We start from the raw sequence: 26,667 nt of genomic DNA on the forward strand, positions 1-26,667 counted from the left end.
AAAGTGACATACTTTCGTTGTCTGCGCGCATGACTGCATGATAAGGGAACAAGCAGACAAAATGGCGGTACCTCTCTTTTGCTGCGGTGAAAAATAAAACAAGAACATGCAGAGATTTGGTTTGTCTGCTTTATTATTTCTCTCAATTTAATTTGTCTATTGAAGCAACAGATTACACAAATACCAAATGTTGCATTGAATAATTCTCGAAGTTATGTATCACTATGAGCCACGTCACAGCAGTACAATGCACGTAGGCACACTCGAGCGACATACGTCGACTCTCCGGCTGGGAGCGCCACGCCTTTGAGGGGAAGGGCAAACAGCGTTCGGTCTGAAATTTCGGCTCTCTCCGTGGCACGTAGTGATGTAATACTTAGCAGACACGATCGCTAGCGCGCATTGTATGCACGGCGCTTGTCGCCTCAAAATGGCCAGACCTGGCGAGGGGCCCTTTAAAGAAGGTCCTCACCCATTGTGTGCCACCGATTCTTTTGTGAAGCTTCCATTCTCCTGGCATTATGCAGAGGGTGACCTGAGGCAGACGGCAGAGGAGCCCTTTTTCTGGTGCTCTCTTCTGATTGGTTGACATGACCTCCAGCTTTCACTGCACCATACAAGAGTTGGTGAGGAGAGAGGGCCCGTGGGGAGGGTAGCGAAGAAGAGCAGGAAGCTGTAGTTACCATTCATCAAAACGTCTGTAACTTAGCTACTATAGCACCACTTTGAAAACTTTGTGTAGTTTTATGTTCATTGTTTTAGACTGGCACGCAGATGCCACTATACAGCAAAACTTAGAGCTCGAAATGCTTTAGGGGCACTTTAGGCCAGCACAAGTTTAAACACCTTACTGCACAGTGGTGGCAGCACGTCCAAGATGTGATGAGAGACAATCAGAATGAGTTTATTTCAGTTAACGTATCTACATGGAAGCTTCTCTGATGCGACACCTAGGGGCTTGTTGCAGGACGAACTGATAACTGTAAGTACAAAAGAAAAAGCATTTTTTAAATGTTGTCAAGCGGAAAGAAGCATAATTCAAAAACAAGCAACATAAAAAGAACAATAGCTGCAGATGGTGCAAACGCTACAATCAAACTGGGTTAATGATGCAAGGAAACACATTACATAAGTGCATTGATGATAACAATAACATTGTCATGTAGAAAATTTTGACACTCACTGGAAATGCAATTTGTATTTGCTGAAATTGACTGTTGTCATACTAACACCATCATACACTCATCATACTAACAAATACTGGACTTCTTAATTTCCCTTCTCATTCAGGCGTCATGTAAAAAATTTAGGAGACTTCTCAAGTTCGTTTTCTTTTAGTGAATATGGGTCTTGATGAATGAGCCATACAAGCAAGTAACATTCAATTAAATCATTGTGTAAAATGAACCCGGACATCCTTATGATTAGCAGAATTATTCTGAAATACCATCAGCACCTAATTTTGTTTGTGACTTCCCTGCCACTGTGTTTACTACGGCTACCAATGTTTGGGCCCGGCTTAAGAGATTAACAACGTAATTTCACATCTTTTTCAACATAATTTAATGGTGTCGTAATTTTGAGGAAAGTGTCGCTCTTCCATGTTGCTGCTTCCACTGCTTGACGTGGGTGACTGGCATTGCTTACTAGTTCACAGCTGAGTTTCCACATTGCCAAGTGGCCCAACCCAAGGGCAAATTTTTCTGGTACAGCAGCGCTTCCTTCCAGGCCACATAACAAACAGTTTTGGGTGGGCCTGGTTAGAGCTGCACAATATTTCCTGACGGCAGTCTCAATTTTTAATATTTATATAGACAGTAGCTCTGCATTCCCAAAAGCCGTGGCAATCGCTTCATCTGGCAGCGGAAGGCGCCAACTCACTGCTTTAGGCACACTTAGCTCCCAAGCTCCTCAGGTTTTCACCAATCATTACGCACTGGTCAGAATCGTAACAAAGTGCATTTGCACCAGGGCCTAGTGCAACTTACAAATTTTTAATCACTAATGAGCAACACTAAAATGGACCCCAATCGTTTGGGATATCTAGAGCTTTTTGGCTCAAGATACCCTGAAATGTAGCCACTCTGTGGACCCTGAAAAACTGTTTGGGACAGCAACCTCGGGCTTTTGCAATGATGACGCCTAACACAAGGTGGATATTCTGTGATATACGAGCAGAGAGGTGATTTTCAACACTTTTCTTTCCATGCTAAAATAATGCAGCCTAGCTTTTATTTCATTTATTTATTTTGCTGTAGCATGGGACAAAGTGAATCAGCACCAGTCCTCTTTCACGGTCAAGTATTTGATGGCCAATGGCAGTACGCCTACATTCGTAGCAGTTTAGGTGTGCACTTTTAACCAAACAGCGGTAGTGACGCATGCACGTAAAGTTCACTGGCTTGGTGGTGCATCACGGAAACAGCAGACAAAAGCTGTCAAGAAAAGCATACCAAACTTTCCCCTGTGGTTGGCCGTGCGGTTTATCCAGAAGAATTCAAAATTTCATGGATTATAATTTGCCCGTGACCAGTGCAAACTGCCTGCTTTTGTTGGAGAAGGCGTATCAAGTAAAATAATTTAAAGCTGTTCCTCACACCTTTCCGCAGATCAAAATTTGCATGGTTGACCAATGTCAACCATGCATCCCTAAAATTTATAGTCTAAGCAGGAAGCACAGATGCAATAAAAAACAAGCTTTTCTATGCCTTTCATATTTAGAAAATAGGCGAAATCATGTTATAGTCTACAATGCAAAATAAGGTTGTGTTAGTGTTCATTAACCATACTGTACCAATTACACCAACTGTAGGCTTCAGGAAAAGTATCTATAGAGTAAATGTCTGTGAAGCTGACCATGGCGGGAAATAAATCTGGCTTACTTATATAACATGGAATTAAAGGAAGCTTTAAACTTCAAGTTCAAATAAGCCAATGCTTAGTTGTACCCAAACTGGAGTGTATACTGGGCTGCCTGGGTGAGTACCCCTGTTGCATGCATTACTTCTTAAACCTTTAATGCTATCCAACGTCTTTCACTGAAGAACTAGCCAAACAACAAATTATTCTGCCCTACTGTCTGCTTGGCGAAAACATGGAGAGTAACAAGGACTGGCATGGTAGCAGCTTCATAAATTTGTGCAATGACACCTATGAAATTTTAAAAAAAAACTAGACAGTTTTATATCAGTGGATGGCAAATGGCTTGTGTTCGGCTAGCATACTTGCACTGCTTGGATCCCGGCAAGAACCAAGCCGGAGGTTTTTTTTTTGGTTCTCGCATACACAAACTGCTTGCATCCTTTCGCCTAAAACTCTCCACTAATCTTACAACAATAGCTGTTAAAAGTGCTTGTCAGGGTGACAGATTGATCAAGCTGGCACACAACTGTAGAATGGAAAGGAGGCTGGTCAAAATTCAAGGCAGCAGGAAGCAGTTGCTCTAACCTGCATTACGAATTCCAGTACTGGCAGCTAGATTGGCCTAAAGATGGCAGCACCGTCACCGCGTTAGTGTGGATGGGTGGTTGGCGGTGCGCAATGAAACGTATGCAGCGGCGCTTCGCTGCAAGTGATTAGAGAAGATTTTTTGGCAAAGAAATGCACTGTCTGCAGTGAACTGATGATATACATTGCTCTCCGTTGCCACATTTTTGTGCAAAATGCACTGAGCGTTTCTGCCGTACGTGAAAGGTGCACAAAACGCAGTTCCCGTTCTTGTACATCCATGGCACTTTTTGCCAGTGTTGGGCTTGCGTTTGCCGTATTTTGCTGGTGTTGCTGTTGTGAAACTGAACTTTCTGCTATCCTTGAACAGGTTATGTAAAATGCCTGTATTATTGTACAATGAAGTTAAATCAGCTAGTTACTATGACTACTTCACCGCTTGTCCACACACATAACTACATTTTACCTATTTTTTTATTCTCTGTCAAATACAAGACAAGTTAAATAAGGTACAGAAGTATGACTGACTAAACAGTGGCGGGATTGCCATGCTGCTTCACACAAATTACTTTTTTTTTTTTAACAGTAAGAATGTAGCAGTTTAGCACAATGATGTTTTTACATGATTACTTGTATGAGAATAACGCAGATAATTTTCAACTAATTTAAGAGTCAACCTTAATACATTGTTTTTTTTTTTATTTGTGAAAATAATATGGCCACTACCTTCCTTAAAGCTAACAACACCATGCTAAAGAGCGCATTATATAAGTCGCCAGCAACTTAGTTTTACGACGTCCTATGTCTAACGACTGCAATGTTACACATGATACTCTAGTAATACTTTCCTTTTGTAGCAGATGATGAAAGTAATAAAGCACGAAAATTCACTTACGATGCAAAATGATTTCTGCATAGTGGGATATCCCCATAATAGAAGGCCACCTCAGGAACAGCTAAGGATGTTCATGTAACCACAATAGTCGCATAATTGTACACTTAAGATCAATTGTATCCTGCGGCAATATGAGCGCTAGAGATTTTCTTTCCTACTGCCGAGTGACCTCACGCCAACTCGCTCATCACGAATAGTGTGGAATGATCAACAAATCACCACAGGGAATCGCTAAAGTGCTGCGTGCGTCAGGTAACGCAGTGACCACTCTATTTGTTAAAAACAACGCCAAGTGTTCCTGTAAAGTGCTTTAGTCACAATGCAGCAATAAAGTTTGGATGATTATGATAAATGAAGGGGCTCGACAATCGCACATCGCCCGCCCGATGTGTGCAGTCACTGATTTTATTGCAGCGCAAAGACTACAATGCAACGCCAGATGAGTCTCTACATTGTGAAAAAATAATTGCATACCACCATTTATGCCTGTGCTACAACCACACAACAAACAGACATTACAGGATATCTGCAATGTATGCACACGTGTAAGCAAGAAGCAGCTAGCAGATGATGCTACACACCATCGGCAACTCCACTCGATCTAGCGGCCGATAGTATGCATTGTGGTTTACTTCGTTTATGTCCCATAATCACCGAGTTCTAAGCCCGACATAGAAATGACAGCTGCATGAACAAGGACATGTTTTTATTTTTCAACCTAAACTACCAAAAACAAAAGCGTTTATGACATTGCTTTCAAAGCTCTTTGATTTCAACCCTGAAAGAAAAGGGACAAAAAAACATTTTTTTTTCACTCATAGAAATAACAATCAATGGCCTCCTTGAGTTCACTATTATTGTGAATTCAGTCTTGATTGCGGCTTCTTGAAGTGTACAAGCCAGATGACGTCACTTAGTTTGCAATGTCTGGAAAAATGCCAAGTGATTTCCAACCTCGAACCCTCACATCGTATAGCGGATTGAGCAACATTAGAGGTGTGGGCCGGGCCAACGTCACACAGGAGCAAAACTTTGTTGCTCCATGTTTTGTTAGAGCTTTTCGGTAATGATTTCACAGAAGAGACTCAACATGTGGGCATAATAAGCACCTATATCGTGGCAGTTTAGTGTGGTAGGTGATCGATCGGAACATAATCTTCATGCCTCCAAAGTTGTCGGCATGACCATTTCTGCAGAGGCTCTCTTGGATTTTTCCAGGCCATGCTCGTTTTTGTTTGCCCTTGGGGTCTCAGTGAAAGAAAAGCCAGGTTTTATCCCCAGCTACTAGGCTGCTTGTAAAAGCTGCCCTCATCATCATGGCTATCAATTCAGTGTAGACACTCCACTCGTCCTTGGTCGATCTGAGGCGGCAACATTCTGTGCACCCAGCGCGGGCAGGTCTTTGACTGACGCAGGTGGGCCCAAACTTTGTAGCAGCTCGTGTTGACCATAACATGGCTATTGGTCATGACTACTTCTGCATTCCAGCACATTCCTTCAGTGATTATGTACTTTCACTGGATGACCGGTCCATAGGTTTTCCTCCTAAAACTGCACCATGTGTAAACAAAACTGCTTACACATTTATAAGTGTATACGACAGCCCTATAGGCAACTGTATGCTCATAAATATTTGCTTGCACCGGTCCGTCCATCATTAATTCAATCGTGGCACGAAGCTTAAAGCTGTTCTTTGATTTACACCATTGCCAACTAGCAGTCATTAATTACAGCTCAGGAGGTTAATGCAAAATAGATTTAACACTGCAATATCTCTGGTCTAGTTCATCATAATTTATTTTGAAACTTACTGAACACCTGCCGGCCAATGTCATGCAACTAGAGAAAATGCCAAACAGTCCACCATTCTTTCACTCTGCAGAGAAAGCCTAAGCCTAGAACTCTCATACCAGCTGGTCCACAAGTTCCAACTAGTTCCATAAATGCACAAACATTCGGGACGCAGACAGAAAGCAACAGAATGCCTCTCCCGTGTGCCCAAAAAGAAAACCTCACCGTGGAACCTTCAAGAACATGCTGCTGCTGCTTGGTGGCGCCGATAAAGCCGTCACGATTGCCAAATGTAATGAAGCCAAAGCCCTTGGACATGCCCGTCTTCTTGTCCTGTGGGAGATGGTAGAGAGTTCTAGGTGAGTGTCTATGGTCAACTGCACCTAGAGAACACGGCCGCTCAAGTCAACAGTGGAAGGCTGCCTCCGCTTCACTACGCTGCTGACCGAGCGGAGCATTCACTTCGCTTCTTTGCCTTTTTGCAGTCAAGTTGACTGCATGCTACTCGCGTCGCTCGAAGATGCGCCCATGAAAAATGCAAAATCAGTGCACTTCTCTGCAGTGCCTCAGCATGTGAAATGTAAGCACAGCAAACCGTAAGTGACATATAGCCAAAGCTGTTTAATGGAACATTCGCAAAAATATTCTGCACAGGCATGACAAACGTATTTTCCAACCAGTATACTACCACCCACAGACTAGTAAAATAAAGCATTGTCACCATTTAAGGGCTTTGCCTTTGCACTAATGCCAACACCCTATGCTCTGAGAGGGTTCAGCGTTAGTTAACGGCTACTGACTGGCAACAGTACATTCCCTCTTTGTGGCTGGGTGAGAGGGAACTGTGATCACATCAAATTTTCTGAGTAATCCTCTAAAAGGCTGTTGGAAAGCCTTCGTGCTCGCACTTCCTCATTCGGGGAGGACCGCACTTGCAGGGAGAAATGCAACCTGTGGACAAGAGTTCTTGGTTGGAAAAAAGCCTTGCAGGGCAGCCGGCATACAGGTTCTCGCAAATGGTCCTTTTTTAGCAAAATAAACTTCAAGTTGAACTTGACTCTGGGCCACTATCAGGCACAGTGCTTCGTACTGCAGCTATAGAGCTAGGAACAAGGGGTGGTTAAACTATGGCCATGCTGTGAGTCTGCAATAGGGCAAGCCTCACTGATAACGTGACCTCTATTCTAATTCTAAAAAAATGCTGCAGGGGACAAATACGACGTTAGAAAAAGCCAGGTTCCTGGCTCACAGAACATAAAGATGCGCTGTGCTAAAGGGATGCTGAACACAAAAATTAAGTCTAATAATTACGCATACCTACCAACTCTCCCAAATCTTTCGTAATGTTTATGAATTTGAGGTAATTTGATGATATTACAAAAGTTGTGTCAAGTTTAATGAAAAAGTAATTTTATTTGCAAAAATATTTCGCTCGTCAATCCCCGTACCTTCCGTTGCAGCAAATCTTCTGATGGAGAAAGGGTGGAAGAGTACTTGCTGCATGAAAGTTTATATAAACAAGTTCCTGAAATGTCACTGTGAACTAAATACAATTTGTTGTCAGTATTTGCTGTTGAACGTTTGCTGGTGCTCGATGTACTATGCCCAACATTAAATCCTCATTACTGAGGTATGTATGTATCCCCGAAAAAACTTGTGCTCAGGGCAAGCTTAAAAAAGGAAACCATGCTATCTGCCCCCCCCCCCCCCCCCTCTCCCCGGCAGGGCTTTATGAATTGTAAACTTCTCAGGTAGGCAGGTATGCATTACATTCCAACATGATCATATGGTCATAATTTTCATACAACACATTTGGTTTAGGTAATGTCATTAAAAACAATGCCACAGCCACTGAATTTTTGTTGTTTGAAGGATTAAGAATTACTTTATGCAAATAATATGGCACAATATGTGTAATGTTTGCATGGTAGTTGCACAGGAAAGAAAACGGGAGAAAGACCAGCAAGTAACTGGTGGTTAATGGGTTAGGCTGTGTTAGTAAATTATGCGTCTACAATAACTAGCAGGCCTCGCCACTAGAGGAAGCTCAGTAAGCACAAAAAGACACAAACACAATATAACAGCAACAATGCCACCTTGAAGTCATCGTGCCCGCGTGCTATCATGTCATAGATTTCATCGGTGTCTGTGTGTGTCTAATTTATTGTTTACTGGTATAAAAAAACATTAAATTTTAAGGAAATCAAAGGCTCAACCTAGAAAGTATAGGGATTTCTGCACCATAAGAGTCCAAAGGGCTGAAAATTCTTTGAAATGCATAACATCACACTGAAGTATTCACATTAAGGTTCTGATGCAATTTTTTTTTAAAGGAGAGTTTTGCCATCATTTCTCCAACTCCAGTCAACTAGCTGATGGGGAGATGGGGGGGGAAAGGCTGGGCAGTGACATACCGTTAGTGCCAGTTGGTACAGGGTACAAAGTTCAATTTTTTTTTGCTCCTACCATGTTGCGATTTACAACAAATGGTGTAGTAATTGCCTGGCTAAAATGGCTGCCAATATGGATTTTTTTTTAATGCGAGGTATAATGCCCCAGGGCATACAGGGGTATGGGATGCGGGCAAATAAGGATGATTAAATGAATGAAAACACATTTGCAGATCTAATAACCATGTGAATGGTTAGGACTCGCAATAGAGTGAGAAACATGAGAAAAACGAAACCACCTTTAGCTCATGACAATGCAACAGAAGACAAACTAGGAGAATGTGCAGCCTCACTGGTAAGGCATGCTACAAGAAAAAAATCTGGTTTATTGATTATACAGTAGAAGAAAAGCAAAAGTTTGTATAAAGCCCAGTCTAGACTGGGCCGAGTCGGGACTGTCCCACTAAATTGTGGATTGTTGGCAAACTTAACTGCGGCGAGCGACCAAAACTATGAATCTGCAGAAAAAAATGGCATGGTGGCCCTACAATGCTACTGACCACTGAAAAAGACAAAAGGAAGCAGAACCTACATGTACGACAATTAATGCATCACTAGGAACACTAGTATTGTATATATACAAGTTCACTGAAATGCGAGCAGCAGAGTGCATGGTTTTTGCGCAGCCTAACGTAAAGCAAAGGATGCGAAGATGTACAGCTAACTCGGATGCGTGACGAACACCGCATGTGACACATCAGAGTTGGTTGAACAATGCTGCACCCTCTGCCTTTTGCTAAGTTATGCATAAACCATGCACACCACTGTTCACAATTTTACTATTATGTACACCAACCACTACACTAACATCTGAGGCTATCTCCGCAAGAAGATTTCAACATAAATGAGTACCCTAAATTGAGAAGAAAGGGAGTTGGCAGATGTGCATTCGCCGCCAAGATTTGTGAGTGGTGGCACTGGCTAACACTCCCAGGGTTCTACTAGGAAACATAAATACCCAAGAAAGTGGATGGGGAAACGGCGCCGCAGTAGCTCAATTGGTAGAGCATCGCACGCGTAATGCAAAGGTTGTGGGATCATTCCCCACCTGCGGCAAGTTGTTTTTCATCCACTTTCATTTCCATTAATTTATCGTTTCTTTATTTCATTTATTAAGCACAAGTAATTTCCCCTATGTTGTCCTTGGTGTCAGTGTTTGCTGGCTTCTTACAATACCCTAAATTAACTAATACGTAATCAAGGCACGCCTGGTATTTGGCATATCGCAGTGCAATAGCTAGCGAAGGTGGTTATACTTACAAAAATGACGTTTGACGAGGCCACATAGCCAAACTGCGAGAAATGTTCACGTAGCTCCTCTGCGAATGCGAGAAAGATGGGCATCAGGAGAGAACAGAAGCCAGGGACAAACGTTATGCCAGAAGCCTGTGCAGCAGAAGCGAAATGCTCATCAAAGCTTGGGGCACAGGCATTTCTGTTAATGTTTCAAGTAGCACTACATCATGAGAACAGTCTGTAGTACATCAAAAAATAATCAGAACTAATCTCTGTGAATTAGTATACATACTAAATGCGGTCACTTCACAGTATTCTGCTGCTAGAAGCAAGGACTATTGAGTTTCACAATGCAAGCTGCATGCTATGTAACGACAGTCAGCTGGCACTGTGTATGCATCCACTGCACCCTAGCCATTAAAGCTTACAACCTTTGAGTGCACGCTCCTTTCTGTTCTTTAATGCTGCATGCCTTCCAGGTCACAAAGGCCACATGCGTTATCAGTGTTATAGCATTCCTGAGAGGAAAGTAGCGGGTGCAGAGCTCTTTTTAAAGGAGAAAACGCAGGCAAGACAGGTAGCGATTACATAATTGTGGGACAAAGATGTGCCCCAGAGGGTGCAAACTGTTTCTGGAAAGGTGTTTCGTGCAGGTGCGCCTTTCCAAGAACCATGGCGTTTTGGTCACGCTGCCTTCACAGCAGAAACGTGTCGACAAAACACATAAAACAGAGCTACCATTGACATTCCCTGTCTCGTCTTTCTATCCATGTACTTGCTCCATACTCTCTCATGATTGTGTCCTGTGACCCTGGACCATGTACGCCCTTATCTGAATAAGACTCGTTCCAAATCAGACTCGGGAGTCCGTCTTGAGCACAGATCACTGATGCATGAACAATTCAGTCTATACAGGCATTGGTCTACGCAAATTATTATTGCCTTGTTCACTGTGACACTGCTTGGAACCCTGTTGCAGAATATTTGTGTGAATTTTTCTTTTTTCATAATTTGCGTTAACTAGTGTACAATGATATTGTGGTGTGCAGTAATTTGCTTACGTTTATAAATCACCGATTCAGCTAAGACATAGTGGCTGTTCGAAGAGTAGCTGTGCGGCACATATGGTGGTCCTGAAATTTGATGTTTTACTTGCACCAGTGCAATAAATACAGGAGATGCTGAAAATGCCCCTCCATCAGCTGGTGTGCGCACGATACTGCGAATTGTTAAACCACTCGGCGGAGGTTGCTTAATGTCTACAATGCGCTGGGCAGTGGCTGCCTGTAGCTCCTGCAGTGTGTGAGGATTGTCCTCGTACAGCCGTCCTTTGAGTGCACCCCAAAGACATAATCAGACAAACTGTATACAGGCCTTGCACTACTATATCACGCATGAAATTGCGATGACGTTCCCAATTTTTGTCATATCCTTGTTTATGTTCTCGCTGCAGTTACTTTTCGGGCATCCTGTATGATACTGATTAGCAGACCACATTTTGTATGTCACTTCGTATAATGAAAAAAAAAAAAGTAGCTTGTTTAAAACTGAATTTGCTAGCACCTGAAGAATGCAAAAGAGTGGTAGACACTTTCTGTAATACCTAGCCCACTGTATTAAACGGATACTACAGTATCCCTTTAATGCTGCATCAGCTTAGACTAATAATGTATTCCTTCAAAGCTAAATGTTTGTTCATTTCACAGGAAGTTCTATTATTAGATGAGAAAATGAAGGCCAAACTTTCATCTCCCAAAATTAACGCCAGTACCCCAGTGCTCGCATGTCAGTGTGACGTGACAGATTTCAAAGTATCTTCTTGTATTTGGGCACTTGTGGGTCAGTAAATGTTCTTGAAACTATAAAGTTCACTTTTCGGCTCTCTTGGAACACAATGCAGCCCATCTTAAAGATTTAAAAAATTGTGCAGAAACCGCTGACATAAGCAAACCGCCTGAACCAACAAACAAGTGTACAAAAGAGCCTGCAAGAGGGAGAGCGAGCAAGAAAGAAAATTAACAAACATTTTCCCTGCAGAGTCCGACCACCGACAGACTATGAAAATGGCCAAAAGAGCCAGCCAAAGAAAGATATTCGCTTAAAAATTAACAATGCCTCAGCAGACCCTGAGCCACTGTGGGAACATCAAGGCAGCATCACCGCATGTCTTGCATTTGTGCATCTTTTGAGGCTTACCAAGCACTCTTAACTAAATTGTGCAGTTTGACATGCCAGAACAACAACACGATTATGCGGCACATCATACTTGGGAGTTTTCAGCACATGGGGCTTCTTAATGTGCACCCAATGCACAATAAACAAGCGTTTTTGCATTCTGCTCACCTTGCAATGTGCCCATCACAACTGGGAGTAAACCTACGACCTCAGCATTCCAACAACATAGTCAATGGGTTACCGTGGTGGGTACTAAGAACCTTTTCATGGTAAAAGTGGCTTTTTTTTGGTGTTGTAGAAGCATAGTTTACTAATACAGCCCATATAATTTTGATCTTTAGTGTCCTTTTAATGCTTTTATGTGGCAGTGGCCCTGTTTATGAATAAGTTGTTCACCTATGCAAGTCACTCATGCGGTGAGTTGGTGAAGGAAAAGAAATGTTTTGGCAGTTCTGTGCATCAAGATGATACATTGGAATAAGATGATGTTGGCCTAGTTAGGTGTTTCCTTCAGGGCATAGTCACTGCTGAGAGACAAAACCTGTGCCAACATCATTTCTCAGTGTTTCACCTTTTGTAGATGTAATAATGTTCTTTATGATAAAAGTTAAGTCTTCGTCTGTGCGGTGAGACTGGAAGTTTTATGAAGAGTGGCAAAACAAAAAATAAGTTTTTACGGTGCTGAAGTGGACACAAGGAAATAAAAAAAAAAAGTTGTCATAACTGAAAAAAAAAGAAAAAACTCGGGCATGAAATACTGGGAGTTTAAACATCGAAATTCACAAAATTGTAAATGCTGCAGGTGTGGCCTGTTACTTCACTAGCACAATAGCACTGGTGGAAGTTTTGCCAACGCACAAATAATGTCATGCATGTGCCTTATTAAAGAGTGAAAAATCATTGGAGATGCACTTAATTGCGCTTTCACATGCATTGTACTTCGCAGACTGATAACATTTACTTCAGTGTTGGCTGAGAGAAGTGTGAAATAGAAAATGAGAAGGACAAAGTGCAGCTTGCACTTGTCAAAGTAATTAAAAAATTGCTTTGCGACTTGCCCTAAGTTCAGCATTTGATTCCTTGTGGTGTAGCTTCATTACATTTCCTTTACTGGGAAACAGTGTGACTACAAATTTGTCAGCAGCAAACAAAACCTGTGTGGATAGAGTCAACATTCATTTTTCATCAGGTTTGTCTCCAATCCTCTTTTGTTTTGCTGCCTTTGAGGAATACAGAAAAAGGGGAAGATAGTGGTCAAGCTTGACAAGAAACGACGGGGATACAACCGACACATCTGGTGCTTGGGGATTAGGGGAAGGATATATGTACATCTTGCGCTGTTCAAGCACCAGAACAATGCGGAGGGCACATTGAGTGCGAGCCTTCTAAGACACCTTTTTCTATGGGCACACTGCATGTGGTAGCCATGTGCAGGTTTCTTTCAGTCTCCTTCAAACTTATGTGTTTTCTTTCTTTATTTTGTCAATTTTGTGTCTAAACCAATATTTGTTTTCTTGAAATTTCCCACACTTTTCTGTTTTGAAAAGACATGGACAAGCAAGTTGCTGGCATATGTTTTTCATGCCTGAAAACACTACTGCCTATTCAGCAGAGAGGCTGATAACCGTGCCACTTGTTCACGAACAAACCATGTAGTGCAGCTGCTGGCCGTGAAAGTTGCCGATTGAGGAGGACCTTGAGGCAAATAAGCTGGAGAACAGGATATATAAGGAAACTGGAGAAGACGCTTACCAAAAATGACTGTCAGATGGGGAGCAGCTGACAGAACATTTTGCTCAGATTATTTGTCTTATAAGGTGTAAATGGAAATATGAGGTGAGGAGATATATGGGGTGCTTCCCCACTATGCTGATGGGAAACATGGCCCTGCGTATTCATTAAAATACTACTGTGTGAGTACACACCTTCTATGATCAGGACGTCCAGGAACAACTGATGGTCATGGCATTAACGGTTTGTACAGGAGAATCTCAGGAGCCGATGGGCAGTCGTAAAGTGCTGCCTCCTTCCCAAACCCCTCGTCACCACGTGTTCTTTTTAGTAGTTCGAACGCTGCGCGCATAACCTTCCTCCGGATGCATTCTGCACCAGCATTTGCCATCTGGTGAAATTCGCCACCAGATTTCGGAAACCTGGTGAAAATGTAGAGCTCCTGGTGGCCAGGCCAGCAAACTACTACAGCAGACAAAACCTGGCGATATCTGGGGAAAACTACTCTACCGAAATTGCCGCCACCGGCGCTGCTCATCCAAACATTTAACACTAGGCAGTGCCTGTGGCCGCCCGATCCTAAGGCCTATATTTGTATTTGTCCATTCCTCATTAAATCCCTCTGTTGCTGTGCTACCACTAGGATACAGTGAACTAAAGCTTACTGTAGCTAGGGTTTATGCTACCGCTAGGGTTTACTTGCAATGGACGTATAGTTATAAGAAGCTTCCATAGACGGCGCTGGCTGTTCTAGCGGAGGAATGAAGTTACCGTGGGAAGTGCGGGAAGAGCAACGGCGAGCTGCTGGCAATGCGTCAGGTGGCCAGCCAACACACGCACGGACGCTCCGCTCGTTTCGCTGCCACAAAAAGCTGTTGCGCAGTATAAAGGTGTTTAGCCTCCGTGAAATCGGTGGCCTTAGATCCACCCAGGACTTCGCAGGCAAATCACATTGCAATTTGGTAGGTTTGGCGGTAATTATTTACTTGTATTGCTTTTTCGTAGCGTTTGCCACAAATGCCCTGATTCTTTTTCTAGACTCAACTGCTTCACGCTATCGCAATGAGCAGTCAAAGCAAGTCGACTCCGAAGGGAGATGGCGATCCAGACTGTGCCAAGGCAGTAAAAAGAGCCCATAAGTCCTATGAATGCAACAGGAAGTACCTCGAATCCTGGGGAAAAGAATTCCAATGGCTGACAAGTGCGACATCACAAGGTACCAAGCTTCCATTCTGCAAGTTATGTCAAAAATATCTTTGACCACACAACGGCACACCAACCAAACATGCACAGGGAGCTCAGCACAAAGGAACTGTTAAGTCTGCATCAGTTTCTCAGACACTGAATTTCCCAAAGAAGCCGAACCTATCGGACGAACTGAAACGTGCTGAGTTGGAGTTAGCTCTTACTACCTGCTGCCACTGCCCTACCTTGGCGATTGACCATTTAGGGGAAGTGATAAAAAAAAATGGCAAAGGAAGCTCTCCTGAACACCTACGTCTTCACTGTACCAAGTGCACTGCTTTAATCAACTCTGGCTTGTCCCCCTCTCTTTGAGACGAAGTTATGGCTGGCATCAAAGGCCAGACGTTCTCTCTGATGCTGGATGAGACCATGGATGTCACGGTGGAAAAGTTGCTCGCAATCTGCACCTGGTATTCTAGCGAAAAATCCGGCGAAGTTGTGACTGCATTCCTGGGGCTTTATCTAGTGATTCATGCTACTGTTGAGGCACTTTTCCAGATTGTCAGGGATTGCCTTTATGAGTATGGGATGTGCCTTTGGGATTGTGTCGGCATTGCCTGTGGTGGAGCTGCTGTAATGGTTGGTGAACACAACAGTGTCTCGTCACGGATCAAAGAAGAGTCGCCTAATTGCATTCTGAAGAAGTCTGTATGCCATTCGTTGGGCCTCTGCGTGCAAAAGGCTTTTGCAACCTTGCCTTCTAGTCTAGGCTACGTCCTAACTGAAATCCCAGCATGGTTTTCAAACAGTACACTCCGACACCATGCTTACAGGGAACTTTTTGAAAGCATGAAAGAACGAGAAGTGGAAGCACAAAGTGACAAGAAGTCTTGCCACATGCCATTTTTGAAGCTATCTGGCACACGATGGCTTGTTCAGGGGCGTGTCATCAAGAGATTTATCGAACACTGAAATGAGCTGAAGGCTTACATTACGTTAGCCATGCAAGAAGGTACTTAAGAAGTAAGGTACAAAGCTCGATTGATCCATGACATGCTCCATGATGATGCGAACTACATTTACGTCATATTTTTATCTCCCATCGTCCAAGAATCTGAAAAGGTCAATGCCGTTATCCAGTCAGTGAACATTGATCCAGACAAGATGTACAAAGAGCTTGATCTGCTTCACTGAACGCTGAAGTCAAGAATTTTTAACAAGCAAGGGTACAGACTTTCTTTGGGAATGACAGACTTTGGATCTCAGTTTGTCAGTGAACTCCTTCATTGCAAGCTGCTGTGCAAGGGGTGAAGCAACGCTGCCAAGATTTTCTCAGTGACTTGCTGAAGGAAGTGGAAAAGCGTCTTCCCTCCAATCAAGCCATTTTTCAAGGCATGAGTGGACTTCACCCTTCACAAGTCTTGTCTCAAACTGCATGACTTTCTGTTTTGCAACTTCCCCTTCAACATCTGATTGAAAAGAACCTGGACATTATTGAAATGCAATACAGAAGAATTGTTATGCATCTCTGGAGTGAGGAGGCCGTCTTCGATGGGAAACTTCCTGAGGATTCTGCAACATTCTGGGCTGGAATTTTGAAGTTTAAAAATGCCATGGGGGAAAAGCCCTACCAGGAACTTGCATTGTATGCACTGGCATATCTTTCATGCCCAGTGTCGAATGCAGTGGTGGAGCATGTCTTCAGTCAGGTGACGTGTGTGAAGATGAACAAGGTGTCGCTGAAAACTTTGGATTCCATTGAACGAATTCGCACAACGTTGGCCTCCAAAGAGGGGTGTTGTGTGAAGTTCACTATCACAGACAATATGCTGCGCAGGTTTCGTTCAGGCATCTGCGATGCTCCAAGTGATGAATAAAGGCTCCTCATCACGATTTTATATCAATAATAAAATGAGCGCTTGACGAGTGTTAATTCTTGGTCATTTTAAGGCAATTTTAGTTTCAGGTGAAATCTGTGGAAATTTTAGCGCGTTTCTGGTGTTGTGCCAACTTTACAATCTGGCAACGCTGTTCTGCACTTGCACGAGCAGGTTTAAGCCAGCTCTTTGCACCAACAAAAACGTATAGTCACCCTCGCCTTTCACTTTCTGATCACGATGCATGCATAGAAAATGTGATGCACGTGCGGGTAAAAACAGAAAGAGAGAGAGAGAGAAGAGAGGAACACTGAAAAGAGACCTAACTGCAGAAATAGAGATATGATACATTTATTATGGGGTTTTACGGGCCAAAACCACGGTATGTTTATGAGGCACGCCGTAGTGGAGGAGTCCGGAAATTTGTACCACGTGGGTCCTTTAACGTGTGTCTAAATCTAAATGCACTGGTGTTTTCGCATTTCGTGCCCATCGAAATGCAGCCGCCGTGGCAGGGATTCGATTCGACGGCCTCGTGCTCGGCAGCCCAACACCATAGCCAATAAACAGCCACGGCGGGTCAAGATTTGATACATGCAGATGAGTGAAAACATGGGTCAGAGCGTGAAAAATGCATTCAACTAGGGCATACAGTAAAAGTGATAAAGCCATATATAACAATCGCCACTACCGAGACAAGCACAAAAGTGGAAACTAATCGTTAAAGGACGAGGTCAGTTGTGTGTCGTGCCTGTAGAATAGCATAGGTGCCTTCCAGATTTCGAGGTGATGAAACCGATGCTGCAAATTCGTGCGGACTACCTACTAATTGTAGCAAAGCTCTTTAGAAGAAAGCCTAGAGACATGTCGGTTGCTGCAGAACAGCACGTGCTTGCAGAGAAAGCTCGTAGTGCCGCGTCATAAGCCGGTGATCAGTACAGGGATTTTACCGAATGCCCAGACTACTTACTTTTGCCGACTGTCCACGGTAAATTGGCTACGAACACTCGCAGAGCGCTTCGCGAAGCCATGGTCCGGCAAACACTCACTGATCCCCGGTCCCAACTTCAAAACCGTAACCCACAAAAAAATTTTTCGCTCACACCGCCAAGTAAAGGAGGCATTGGCCAAGGAAACAAACGTAGTGGCACGGGTGCACGGGTGGATAACGCCCGTAGCGGCGCGTAGCGGAGGGTAGTGGTGGAATCATGGGTGGAATTGTAGCATTGTAACTGATGTAAAACGGTCGAACACGGTGCTGTAAAACAGAAACAAAAATAAAGATGTGTGTTAGCAAAACATTTCCGAAGTTAGGAAGCATTGTGCATGTTTTATTCTTCCCCTGACTGTTTCTATGCTGTTTATAAATCACAATACTCCCTGGATCTTTGTGCTTAGTTTTATTGACTTGCAGTGTCAAACATTTACTTGCTGGATTTTTTAAAACGTGTAAAGTTAAGCTAAAAATTTTAAAGTATATTAAATTACACTGATAACTAGGACGAGAGAAGATTGTTAATTTTTTGTAGGGAGGAATGCAGCGCCTCTAAGAACTAACACTGTCTAGTCTGGACAACAAGATTGTGCGCACGCACGACTTGATCTCTTTCGCTGGTTGGGTAGCGGTACTGGCGGTCGCGGTTTCGTGTTGCGGGACGTTGAACTGAACTAGACAGAATGGCCTTCGGCGACCTGAAGACTGATGCCGGCGTGAGCAAGCTGAACGACTACCTGGAGCAGCGAAGCTACGTGGAGGGCTACCAGCCATCGCAGGCTGACGTAAGCACGTACTCGGCGCTGAGCGGCGCCCCGTCAGCCGCCAAATTCCCGCACGCCGCCCGCTGGTACCGGCACATCGGCTCCTACTCCCAGCCAGAGCGGGCCGCGTTCCCGGGCCAGAAGAGCGCTTCAGCAGCTGCTAAGCCTGCTGACGACGATGACGACGTCGACCTCTTCGGCTCGGACGACGAGGTTGATGAGGAGGCCGAGAAGGCGCGTCAGGAGCGGCTCCAGGTGCGTTGGCAGCAGCGCCCCTGACCTCAGACACGAACGGGTCCATCCTATATGCGTGTATTACCCAGGCGCAGGCTATCGCGCTCGTAGCTCGAACCGTTGAGCAGCGGACACTACTGGTGGCGCACGCGGCAGGATCTGGTTTGCCCGGCGAAAGCCCTACAAGGTTTAGTTCTGGCGCCTGATAGGAGCGCAGCGCGGAGAAGCCCTCTGCAGACAATAACGGTTTCCTAAACACTGCATCCTAATTTGGTGAAACCGACGTCTTGACTTGCTGCTCCACATATTCAAGTAATGTAAAGCTATCGGCCATGTTACACTGAGTACGCCTGTTCTCGTCATGCATCGAAGCCGAGCACTGTTGTGCTTAGCCATTACTTGGTAAAGAAAACACCTAGTATTGCCGAGTGCTGTAGGCCCCACTGCTGCCGCGGAACAGCTCAAAAGTCCACCATGAACACCAGATGCTCTCCGACCCAAACCCGCTCATAACAAGCGCCGTTATGTGTGAAAGGCGCACAGAATACACATCTGAGTGACACACAGCTGACTCTGTAAGGTCTTTGAGGTGTAGAAATGCAACGCACTTTGACGTGAACTTCTGTCAGACACAGGCATTCATGCATTCTGCATATGTGGTGTGGTGGCAGTGTGCCATGACACGCATTCCTGGAGGGGATGATAGAATTATGATAAATTAGTGTAAACATATTGGATGTAATGCTGCTGAATCACAATACACGGAAGTAGGTACTACACATACCCAGGCGCATGAATCAAAGTGGGAAAGCATTGCATTGAGCAACATTAATGGGTTGTTGTAATGCTTCTATTTTGGTCATGACCGCCAGCTTTTCACTACTGTTATCTATGGTGGAAGGGGCAGCGGAAACGGGAATAGCGTGAACAGAAGCGCAGTCAAAAAGAGGTGGTCGAGTCTCCCTCCCATAGAAGTCTAGTAGAGAGACTAACATTGCATTTCTGTGTGTCGGCATCTCCACCGAGTGACATCCACGCTTCGGAAGTGCCAGGGCACTTCCTCCGGTGTGTTTGTAGAGCAGTGCCATGTGATGTGTGAGAAGTCGGCATCGACATTTCAGTGCATTGGGTGCATCTGCTTTACGATAGTCTCGTTGCCTGTTGCATTCCTTGTGCTTGGCTCTCGTAGTGGCCTCTGCTATAGCTTGCTTCATTCTGGACCTCTTGTGTAGCACTATGGCTCAGTCAGAGAAGGGACCTTGTGGGCCTTTCTTACTCTGGCAAGGAGAGCCAGGTATGGTGGCATGTGAACCGTATTGGCCGTATGTATACTGTGGCCATATGGCCAAAACCTTGCGGAATGGGATCCCGAAGCTCAGGGAAGAGTTGACATAGATCCTTGATATGCCTTGTTTTTGCCTTTAGTGCCGCTTCATGGTCATACTCTTCCTCCGGTACAGTTTCGTCCTCAAGGCTGGTGGGAGAATTATCGCTTAAAGAGACAGGCAACTTCATAGAATGTGAATCGAGATAACCTCGCTGATGGAATTATCCCCTATTGTAGTGGCTAAAGCAAGCCACGTTTTTCTGATTAGATGTGGATTTATATTTTTATCCACTAAAAGCTGCGAAAAATTACTTTTGGCGTCCCACGTGGCAAAAACATGAAAGCTGCATAAGAGGTCCACCGCCTGACCTTCTACTAGTGCACGTGGTTGCTGCTCTTTTTATTAGTATTGGAGTGCCGTATACTATGTATTATTATATGTTTATCCTGACTTACAATGTGCAAATAAGCCTTCATTTGTAGTGAACAGGAAAGTGGCCCTGCCTTCGCCTTAATTTTTGATGAGTTGACTTGGCTAGTCTATCAACAGAACTACAATGAGGGGGGCCAGCCAGCGATGACGTAGGCGTGTACTTGGGGAAAAGCGCGGTACAAATATAAGGAAATGTCTTTACAACAACACAAACTTATTGCACCAGCTTTTTATTTTAAAAAGTGGTTGAAAAGGTCAAAATCTAGGTGGTTAACCACGGTTCCAATAACTCCTATGAAAGCAGAACGATGGGTGGCTTTCACTATATGCAAGGCGGGCTATCGACATCACTCTCACTTCTCAGCGTTGCTGGAGAGGGACTCTTACTTTCTTTAGAGGCTACTTAGATAGAAAAATTCTGCTTACTAATTATCCACGCACTTATAAAAGTAACCGCTGCAGATGCAAACACTACTGAGGGTGAGCTTTGTGTTGCGCCATAAGAAAACTAGGTGCTTAAAAATCGGTTGTCAGTGCCTTTAATCACAGTGACAGGCAAGAGAAACAGCCATAGTGAAACAACACTATGTGGATGTGAGCAGTATGGGTTATGGGATGTATGTAAAAAAAAGGCTTAGCAGCTGCTTCATGGTTTGTAGCACTCATTTAAATGCTTCAATGCAAAATACCATTTTTAAGGCCTCAAAAACCCCTAACTTTCATGAAACATATAATGAGAAGCCAACAAACAAAGATGCCAAGGAAAACATGGGAAATTACTTGTATTTACTAATTGAATTAATGAAATGATAAATTAATGGCAATTAAAGTGGATGAAAAGGCAACTTGCCGCAGGTGGGGTACGGTCCCACGTCTTTGCATTACGCGTGCGATGCGCTAACCAATTGAGCTACTGCGGCGCCGTTTCCCCATCCACTTTCTTGGGTATTTGTTTTCCTAGTGGAACTCTGGGGGTGTTAGCCAGCGCCACCACTTGCAAACCTTGGCAGCAGATGTGGAACATCCTTTCTGTCACGACTACGTGATCTTTCTGGACGAAGGCAACTGGTCAATAAACCTGCACATGTACCTGAAGACATGAATGTTGCCGGATTCTAGACCCCTGTTATGTAAGAACGAGAAGGGGGTTAACCGAAGGGCCCGTTTTTTATTAATCATATCATGAGAAGCCAACAAACAGACACAAAAGAAAACGTAGGAGAAATTGTACTTATTGATTGAATTAAAGAAGTGATAAATTAATGGCAATGAAAGTGGATGAAAAAACAACTTGCTCCAGGGTGGGAAGGGTCCCACGTCTTCGCATTACGCGGCCTCAAAAATCTTAAATTCCATTCTTGGCTAAGCTCATTAGATTGTTTAAATACAAGGCCTAAGGTATGGTGCAGTTCAGAGGTCAAGCAAATTCGAAGTGTTTGGCAGCTTACTAGTGTTGGTGGTCATATGGCTGCCAAACCTTTTACGTGTACCCTTTTTTTGTTTGCATGCAATAAAAAAAAAAACAGGCTTTCGCATTGTAGGCAACAGTAGCTGAGCTTGATAGCTCCAAACAGGATGGATAGTGCGCACACTTAGCCGTTGGGCGTGTGGTGGCCCATTGACAGAGCCGTCCCTGTGGTGGACATCGGGATGTACCACACACAATTTTTTTTTTTTTTTGAGGTTGCAGAAGGTGACTGCATGATGGTGTTGCTGGGAAAAATGAACAGAGCACCCTGATGATGGCTTTTAATCTTTTTAGCCTCCTTAATTATGCATTTTCAATAACCTGTTAATGAGAGGAGCATCTTTATGCAATTGCCATGAAAAAAGGACAAAAATAGGTTACACAGATATTGATCTGAAAGCATGTTTTGCAGTTTTTACAGCCATCACAAACCCATCTGCTTTTGCCACCCCTAGTTCAGAATGGGGACCTGTTTCCAATATATTTTTTTTATTATCCACACCTTATGCAATATGGGATATCCCTTCCAATGGGATATCATGGAAATTAAGTAAAATGTAAAGTATATGCGGTTAGTAAACTGTTGGTTTAGTGAGTGAATACTACCCATTGATATCAGCATGTAATGAATGTGCTTTAAGTATAAAGGATTTTCACATTGGCTGAGCCTTTATTATAATGAGGTTCCACATTAACAGCTTCTGCAATTGTAACTAGGAACGGACATGATTTTTTGCTGTTTACTGTGCAGGCGTATGCGGAGAAGAAGTCGAAGAAGCCCGGTGTTATTGCCAAGTCAAGCGTGGTGCTGGATGTGAAGCCCTGGGACGACGAGACAGACATGAAAGAGCTGGAGCGACTCGTGCGCACGGTCACCTGCGATGGTCACATGTGGGGCACGTCCAAGTTGGTGCCTCTGGCATACGGCATCCACAAGCTCCAGATCGTCTGCGTCGTCGAAGATGAGAAGGTCAGCATTGACTGGCTCATCGAAGAGATCGAGAACTTCAAGGACCACGTCCAGTCGGTCGACATTGCTGCCTTCCAGAAAATCTGAACTGCCAATAAATGCTGCACCCTCGCTCGTCTGGCTTCCTGTCACTCATTCCGGGGGCCATCGCGTTACAGCAGTCACGGTAGGTCCATACACTCGCCCAGGGACATATGCCTTTTGCTTATGAGCAAGAAGCTGTCTTGTGCAGTTTTTGCAGTGAACTAAACATCCTTTGGTTTTCATTAGAGCAACTGTCATTTGCTAATGTAATGCTTCTAGACATTTCGAAGGCCTGAAAAAGCATGTTCATTTTTTTTTCTTGGAAACTTTCAAAACGTTGCTAAATTATACTAAAGTAGTGTTACGTAGCTAAATAAACTGCAGGGAAGATGCTGTAAAAGGAGACATTTCCAGTGGTAACTGCGACGCTTTGATTGTCCTGCCTTTTTTATTTGCTCGGAAGGTTCTTGGCATATTATGAATTTCTAATCTGTCAACCATGGGAGCTGCTCTTCTGCGGCACTTTAATTCTTTAAACCAATTACAGCACTTGTTTTTCAGGCCAACTTAGGCGGATGTAGTGCATGTGTGCATGAGCTCATTTCTATTGTGCATTGACTGTGGAGATTATTAGACTTGTCAACAGTACAGCCTTCGAGATGTTCAAGCACTCAACTTCTGCAGCAAGACAGGGAGCCCATCATTGCAAAAGAGCCATGCACTACGAGGCTCTTGCAAGTACCCTGCCAGTAGCCTTTCCCATTCACAGGAGACTGCTACTCGCTAGGTTTTTAGTTCCTCGAGTGCCCACTTTTTTGACACCATGGTGAATACTACAAGATGTAGCTGTATGCATAGTTGCCAAGAGTATACCTGGTGAAGAGAGCTGCAGATTTGTCACACTCGGGAATTTCTATTACTGGGGAGAAAGCAAGAACAAAAAAACTAGCCAAATGGCTTTCTGTACCAGCAATGAGGTATAAGCACCTGCTCCAGATTTGGAAGCCAGCTTTTTTGCCAGCTTTTGGAGTATGAGAACATTGTGAAATCTGCTTGTTTGGTGGTTCACAGAAACGGACTTCGAAGGTGTTGCAGGACAGCTGGCATGAAAAATATGCGTAATATGTGAAACGATCCGTGGCATGATTCTGTATACCCTTATGTGTAATCAATGCCAGTTTCACATCAGTGGCATAGCCGGAGGTGCAGAGGAGTGCTGACCGGGCTTCAGTTTCTCCCTCCCCACCTGAAAAAAAAAAAAAAACTTTACGACCCTGCTCCTTTTTATGCCTGGCATTTGTCTATGGACAAAGGTGCACATCCTTTGAACGCCTGCCAGAGACAAAGTACAGGGTGGTATATGCCTTCATGCAGGCCAAGGGCCTGCTCGAGGTAATAGTTGTGTATTATGCACCAAGCATGGGAAACTTAAGAGAATCATAGAACCTTGCCCCACCCAGCCTTCCGAAAAAAAATCCTGGCTACGTGCCTGTTTCGCATGAGTTGCCTCGGTGTGCCTCACTGACTTTCTTTCTGCTAAATGAAAAAGAAGTTCTGTCCAAAATTTTCTTAAGCTTTCAACAGTGCCAGCAGTGTCTGCAAAAAAAAAAAGAAAAACTAATTTGCCTAACAAATTTTGTTTACATTATTTGCTTTTGGGCAAAAATATCTTGTGCGCTCTGTAAGTGGCTCAGTGTAGCACACAGTGAACTGCCACGTTCCAGTCGCCCTAGCTTTTGTTTGCAGCAGGTGCATTGTAAAATGCTTCAGTGAACAGAGTCGGTACGGCAGACAAAAACGCCTATAAATTAAAGCACATTTTTTGGCTACCGAGACACGTGGCAAAGCCTATATTGGCAGCTAATTTTTCTTCTGTGCCATTTCACGAAATATATTACTGTGCTTTCTTGCTCTAGCAAGCTTTTATGCGCTGAGCCACTGTGTTCGTGAGCAAACAGACTTTGTTTTGCTCCTGGAGCACTGAGAGTTCATGTGCAGGTGCTGTACCTTCAGCCAATTTCTTAGTAGTGAAAGCTTGGCCTTGCGATGCACTGCGATTTCTTGCTTGACCATTCAACCAAGTGCAATGCCTGGCCGTCTTGCTAGTTCTGCCACAACGGCGGTACAATATGCACCACATTGTCAAAAGTAAGTGATGCTCTTAAACTTGCTAATTAAACAGCAAATCCTATTGGCAGCGAGGAGTTACGGAGCGCCTCGCTGGCGTAGTATGAGGGATCACACGGCGCGCTCCCCATAGGTTTTGCTATCAGTGCTCACTGAAAACACCACGCGCGAGCTCTCCCAGACATTTCTGTAAGTACTTTCGAAACGAGAGAAGATTTTCCTGTCTAAATAATAATCTTGGGCAAACTGAAAGCACAGAATCGTTTACAGATGGTATCTCTTTACCGAATATGTACAGTGAACGCCCCTGTGCGCGGTCGCCGCGAGTCTCCCGAACCGGCTTCTTGCGTGAAAGGTAGGTAAACGCTGAGAGCAAACTATGTGAAATATGCTCTTATAGAGTTTTTATAACTAAATGGAGCGTAACAGAATGAAGCCTCAATGAAGCGATCGACTGCGCGTCTGCATGCTTGTCCGCGCATTGTTTCGCTTTCACCGCGTGCGCGTTTTCGCACCGTGCCATGTGCTTTAGGCCGCAGAACATGAGCATTTGACAGTATACATGTACAAGCAACCATTGTTGCGTGGGCGCTATCAGAGCTGTTCAAAAATAATATCATTGTAGAGACTTTGACGCCTACGGGGACTGTGATGTGCCGTCGCGACGATTCAATCTTTTTTTTTTCTTCTAAATTCTTGGACGTTTCAATATTATTTCTCGAGTTGCGTCACACTGTATGTTTATCGGTGTTCTCAGCGTGTGATTTCCCGCTCCTTTTTTGTAATCCAGTGTATTAAATCGATCATCACACAAACATGACCATATGTCATCTTTTTTCTTTTTTAAATTTGCTTCTTACCGCTCCCTTTCCACTCCAGTGAACTTGCCAAATCGAAACCGTCATGACATCAGTCGGGCAGCGGACTCGGGTGAGAGTCTCAGTGCGCGTTTGCTGAACATCGCAGGTGCCGTAGCAGAAATCTTCCTCGCGTCTGTGCTTGCTGCATGCCTGAGTTGTAGCCGATGACTGTTTGCCGGTTTTATGTTTCGCGAGCCATGCTTCACGTAGCTTCTTGTCCTGCAGCTACGTGTGAATAAGGCTGACACCGTGCTCCGTTGCGTACGTCCGGCACTGAGCAGTAGCCTACCATGTTGCGCGCCTTCAAAGGTAGCCACTACCTATTGTAGTGTTTTCAAGCGTTGTAAAGGAGACACTCGAAGCGGGAAAATCTTGCCACTAAATGAGGGCCGCAGCCTACGAGGGAATTTAAACTCGTTTTCAGCTCGCTTCGGCGCTCCCGAACAAGCCGACGCGGCCGCTATGTCCACGTGATCCCTAATAGCACGTCACGGCGACGGTGGCGTCAGCTTTTCCAGTGGTGGAGCTCGAGGCCAATAGCAATGGAAGCTTTGCAAGCTTCAGCCAAACCTCGTAACAGATCACACCCAACATAGAAGTACCTTGTTTTTTCCATCATTTGTTATAACGACATCGTATTTCTTACTGGCAAGGAACATTTTAGGTTCACTTCAGTTTA

At 44.1% G+C, this 26,667-nt stretch overlaps 2 protein-coding genes and 1 non-coding gene across 3 annotated transcripts; 2 read left to right on the forward strand and 1 right to left on the reverse strand.

The window, feature by feature from the left end:
* Positions 1 to 880: 880 nt before the first annotated feature.
* Positions 881 to 17,939, reverse strand: LOC126540204 (SRA stem-loop-interacting RNA-binding protein, mitochondrial-like). The gene is made up of 4 exons (XM_050186995.3): positions 17,758 to 17,939; positions 9,844 to 9,902; positions 6,359 to 6,466; positions 881 to 980 (listed from the first exon to the last, which is right to left on the reverse strand). Exons 1-4 carry the CDS (start codon positions 17,816 to 17,818, stop codon positions 951 to 953), a joined length of 258 nt encoding a protein of 85 aa, XP_050042952.1. The 5' UTR covers positions 17,819 to 17,939; the 3' UTR covers positions 881 to 950.
* On the forward strand, positions 9,567 to 9,639 carry TRNAT-CGU (transfer RNA threonine (anticodon CGU)). The gene has a single exon. It is a non-coding gene; the product is annotated as a tRNA-Thr (tRNA).
* A 445-nt stretch (positions 17,940 to 18,384) lies between the features above and the next one.
* eEF1beta (elongation factor 1-beta) lies at positions 18,385 to 23,091 on the forward strand. Its single transcript, XM_050186992.2, has 2 exons — positions 18,385 to 18,800; positions 22,759 to 23,091. The coding sequence occupies exons 1-2, from the start codon at positions 18,465 to 18,467 to the stop codon at positions 23,062 to 23,064; spliced, it is 642 nt and encodes a 213-aa protein (XP_050042949.1). The 5' UTR covers positions 18,385 to 18,464; the 3' UTR covers positions 23,065 to 23,091.
* The last annotated feature ends 3,576 nt before the right edge of the window (positions 23,092 to 26,667 follow it).

Source organism: Dermacentor andersoni, chromosome 2, assembly GCF_023375885.2.
Source record: "Dermacentor andersoni chromosome 2, qqDerAnde1_hic_scaffold, whole genome shotgun sequence".
Lineage (NCBI taxonomy): Eukaryota > Metazoa > Arthropoda > Arachnida > Ixodida > Ixodidae > Dermacentor > Dermacentor andersoni.

Excerpts from the sequence above, each read along its gene's own strand:
- LOC126540204 (XM_050186995.3), bottom strand. The coding sequence starts at position 17,818 with ATGGCTTCGCGAAGCGCTCTGCGAGTGTTCGTAGCCAATTTACCGTGG. Across the intron at positions 9,903-17,757 it reads ACCGTGGACAGTCGGCAAAA|AGGAGCTACGTGAACATTTC; the intron begins GTAAGTAGTCTG and ends TCGCATTCGCAG. Across the intron at positions 6,467-9,843 it reads CCTCGTCAAACGTCATTTTT|GACAAGAAGACGGGCATGTC; the intron begins GTAAGTATAACC and ends CATCTCCCACAG.
- eEF1beta (XM_050186992.2), top strand. The coding sequence starts at position 18,465 with ATGGCCTTCGGCGACCTGAAGACTGATGCCGGCGTGAGCAAGCTGAAC. Across the intron at positions 18,801-22,758 it reads CGCGTCAGGAGCGGCTCCAG|GCGTATGCGGAGAAGAAGTC; the intron begins GTGCGTTGGCAG and ends TTTACTGTGCAG.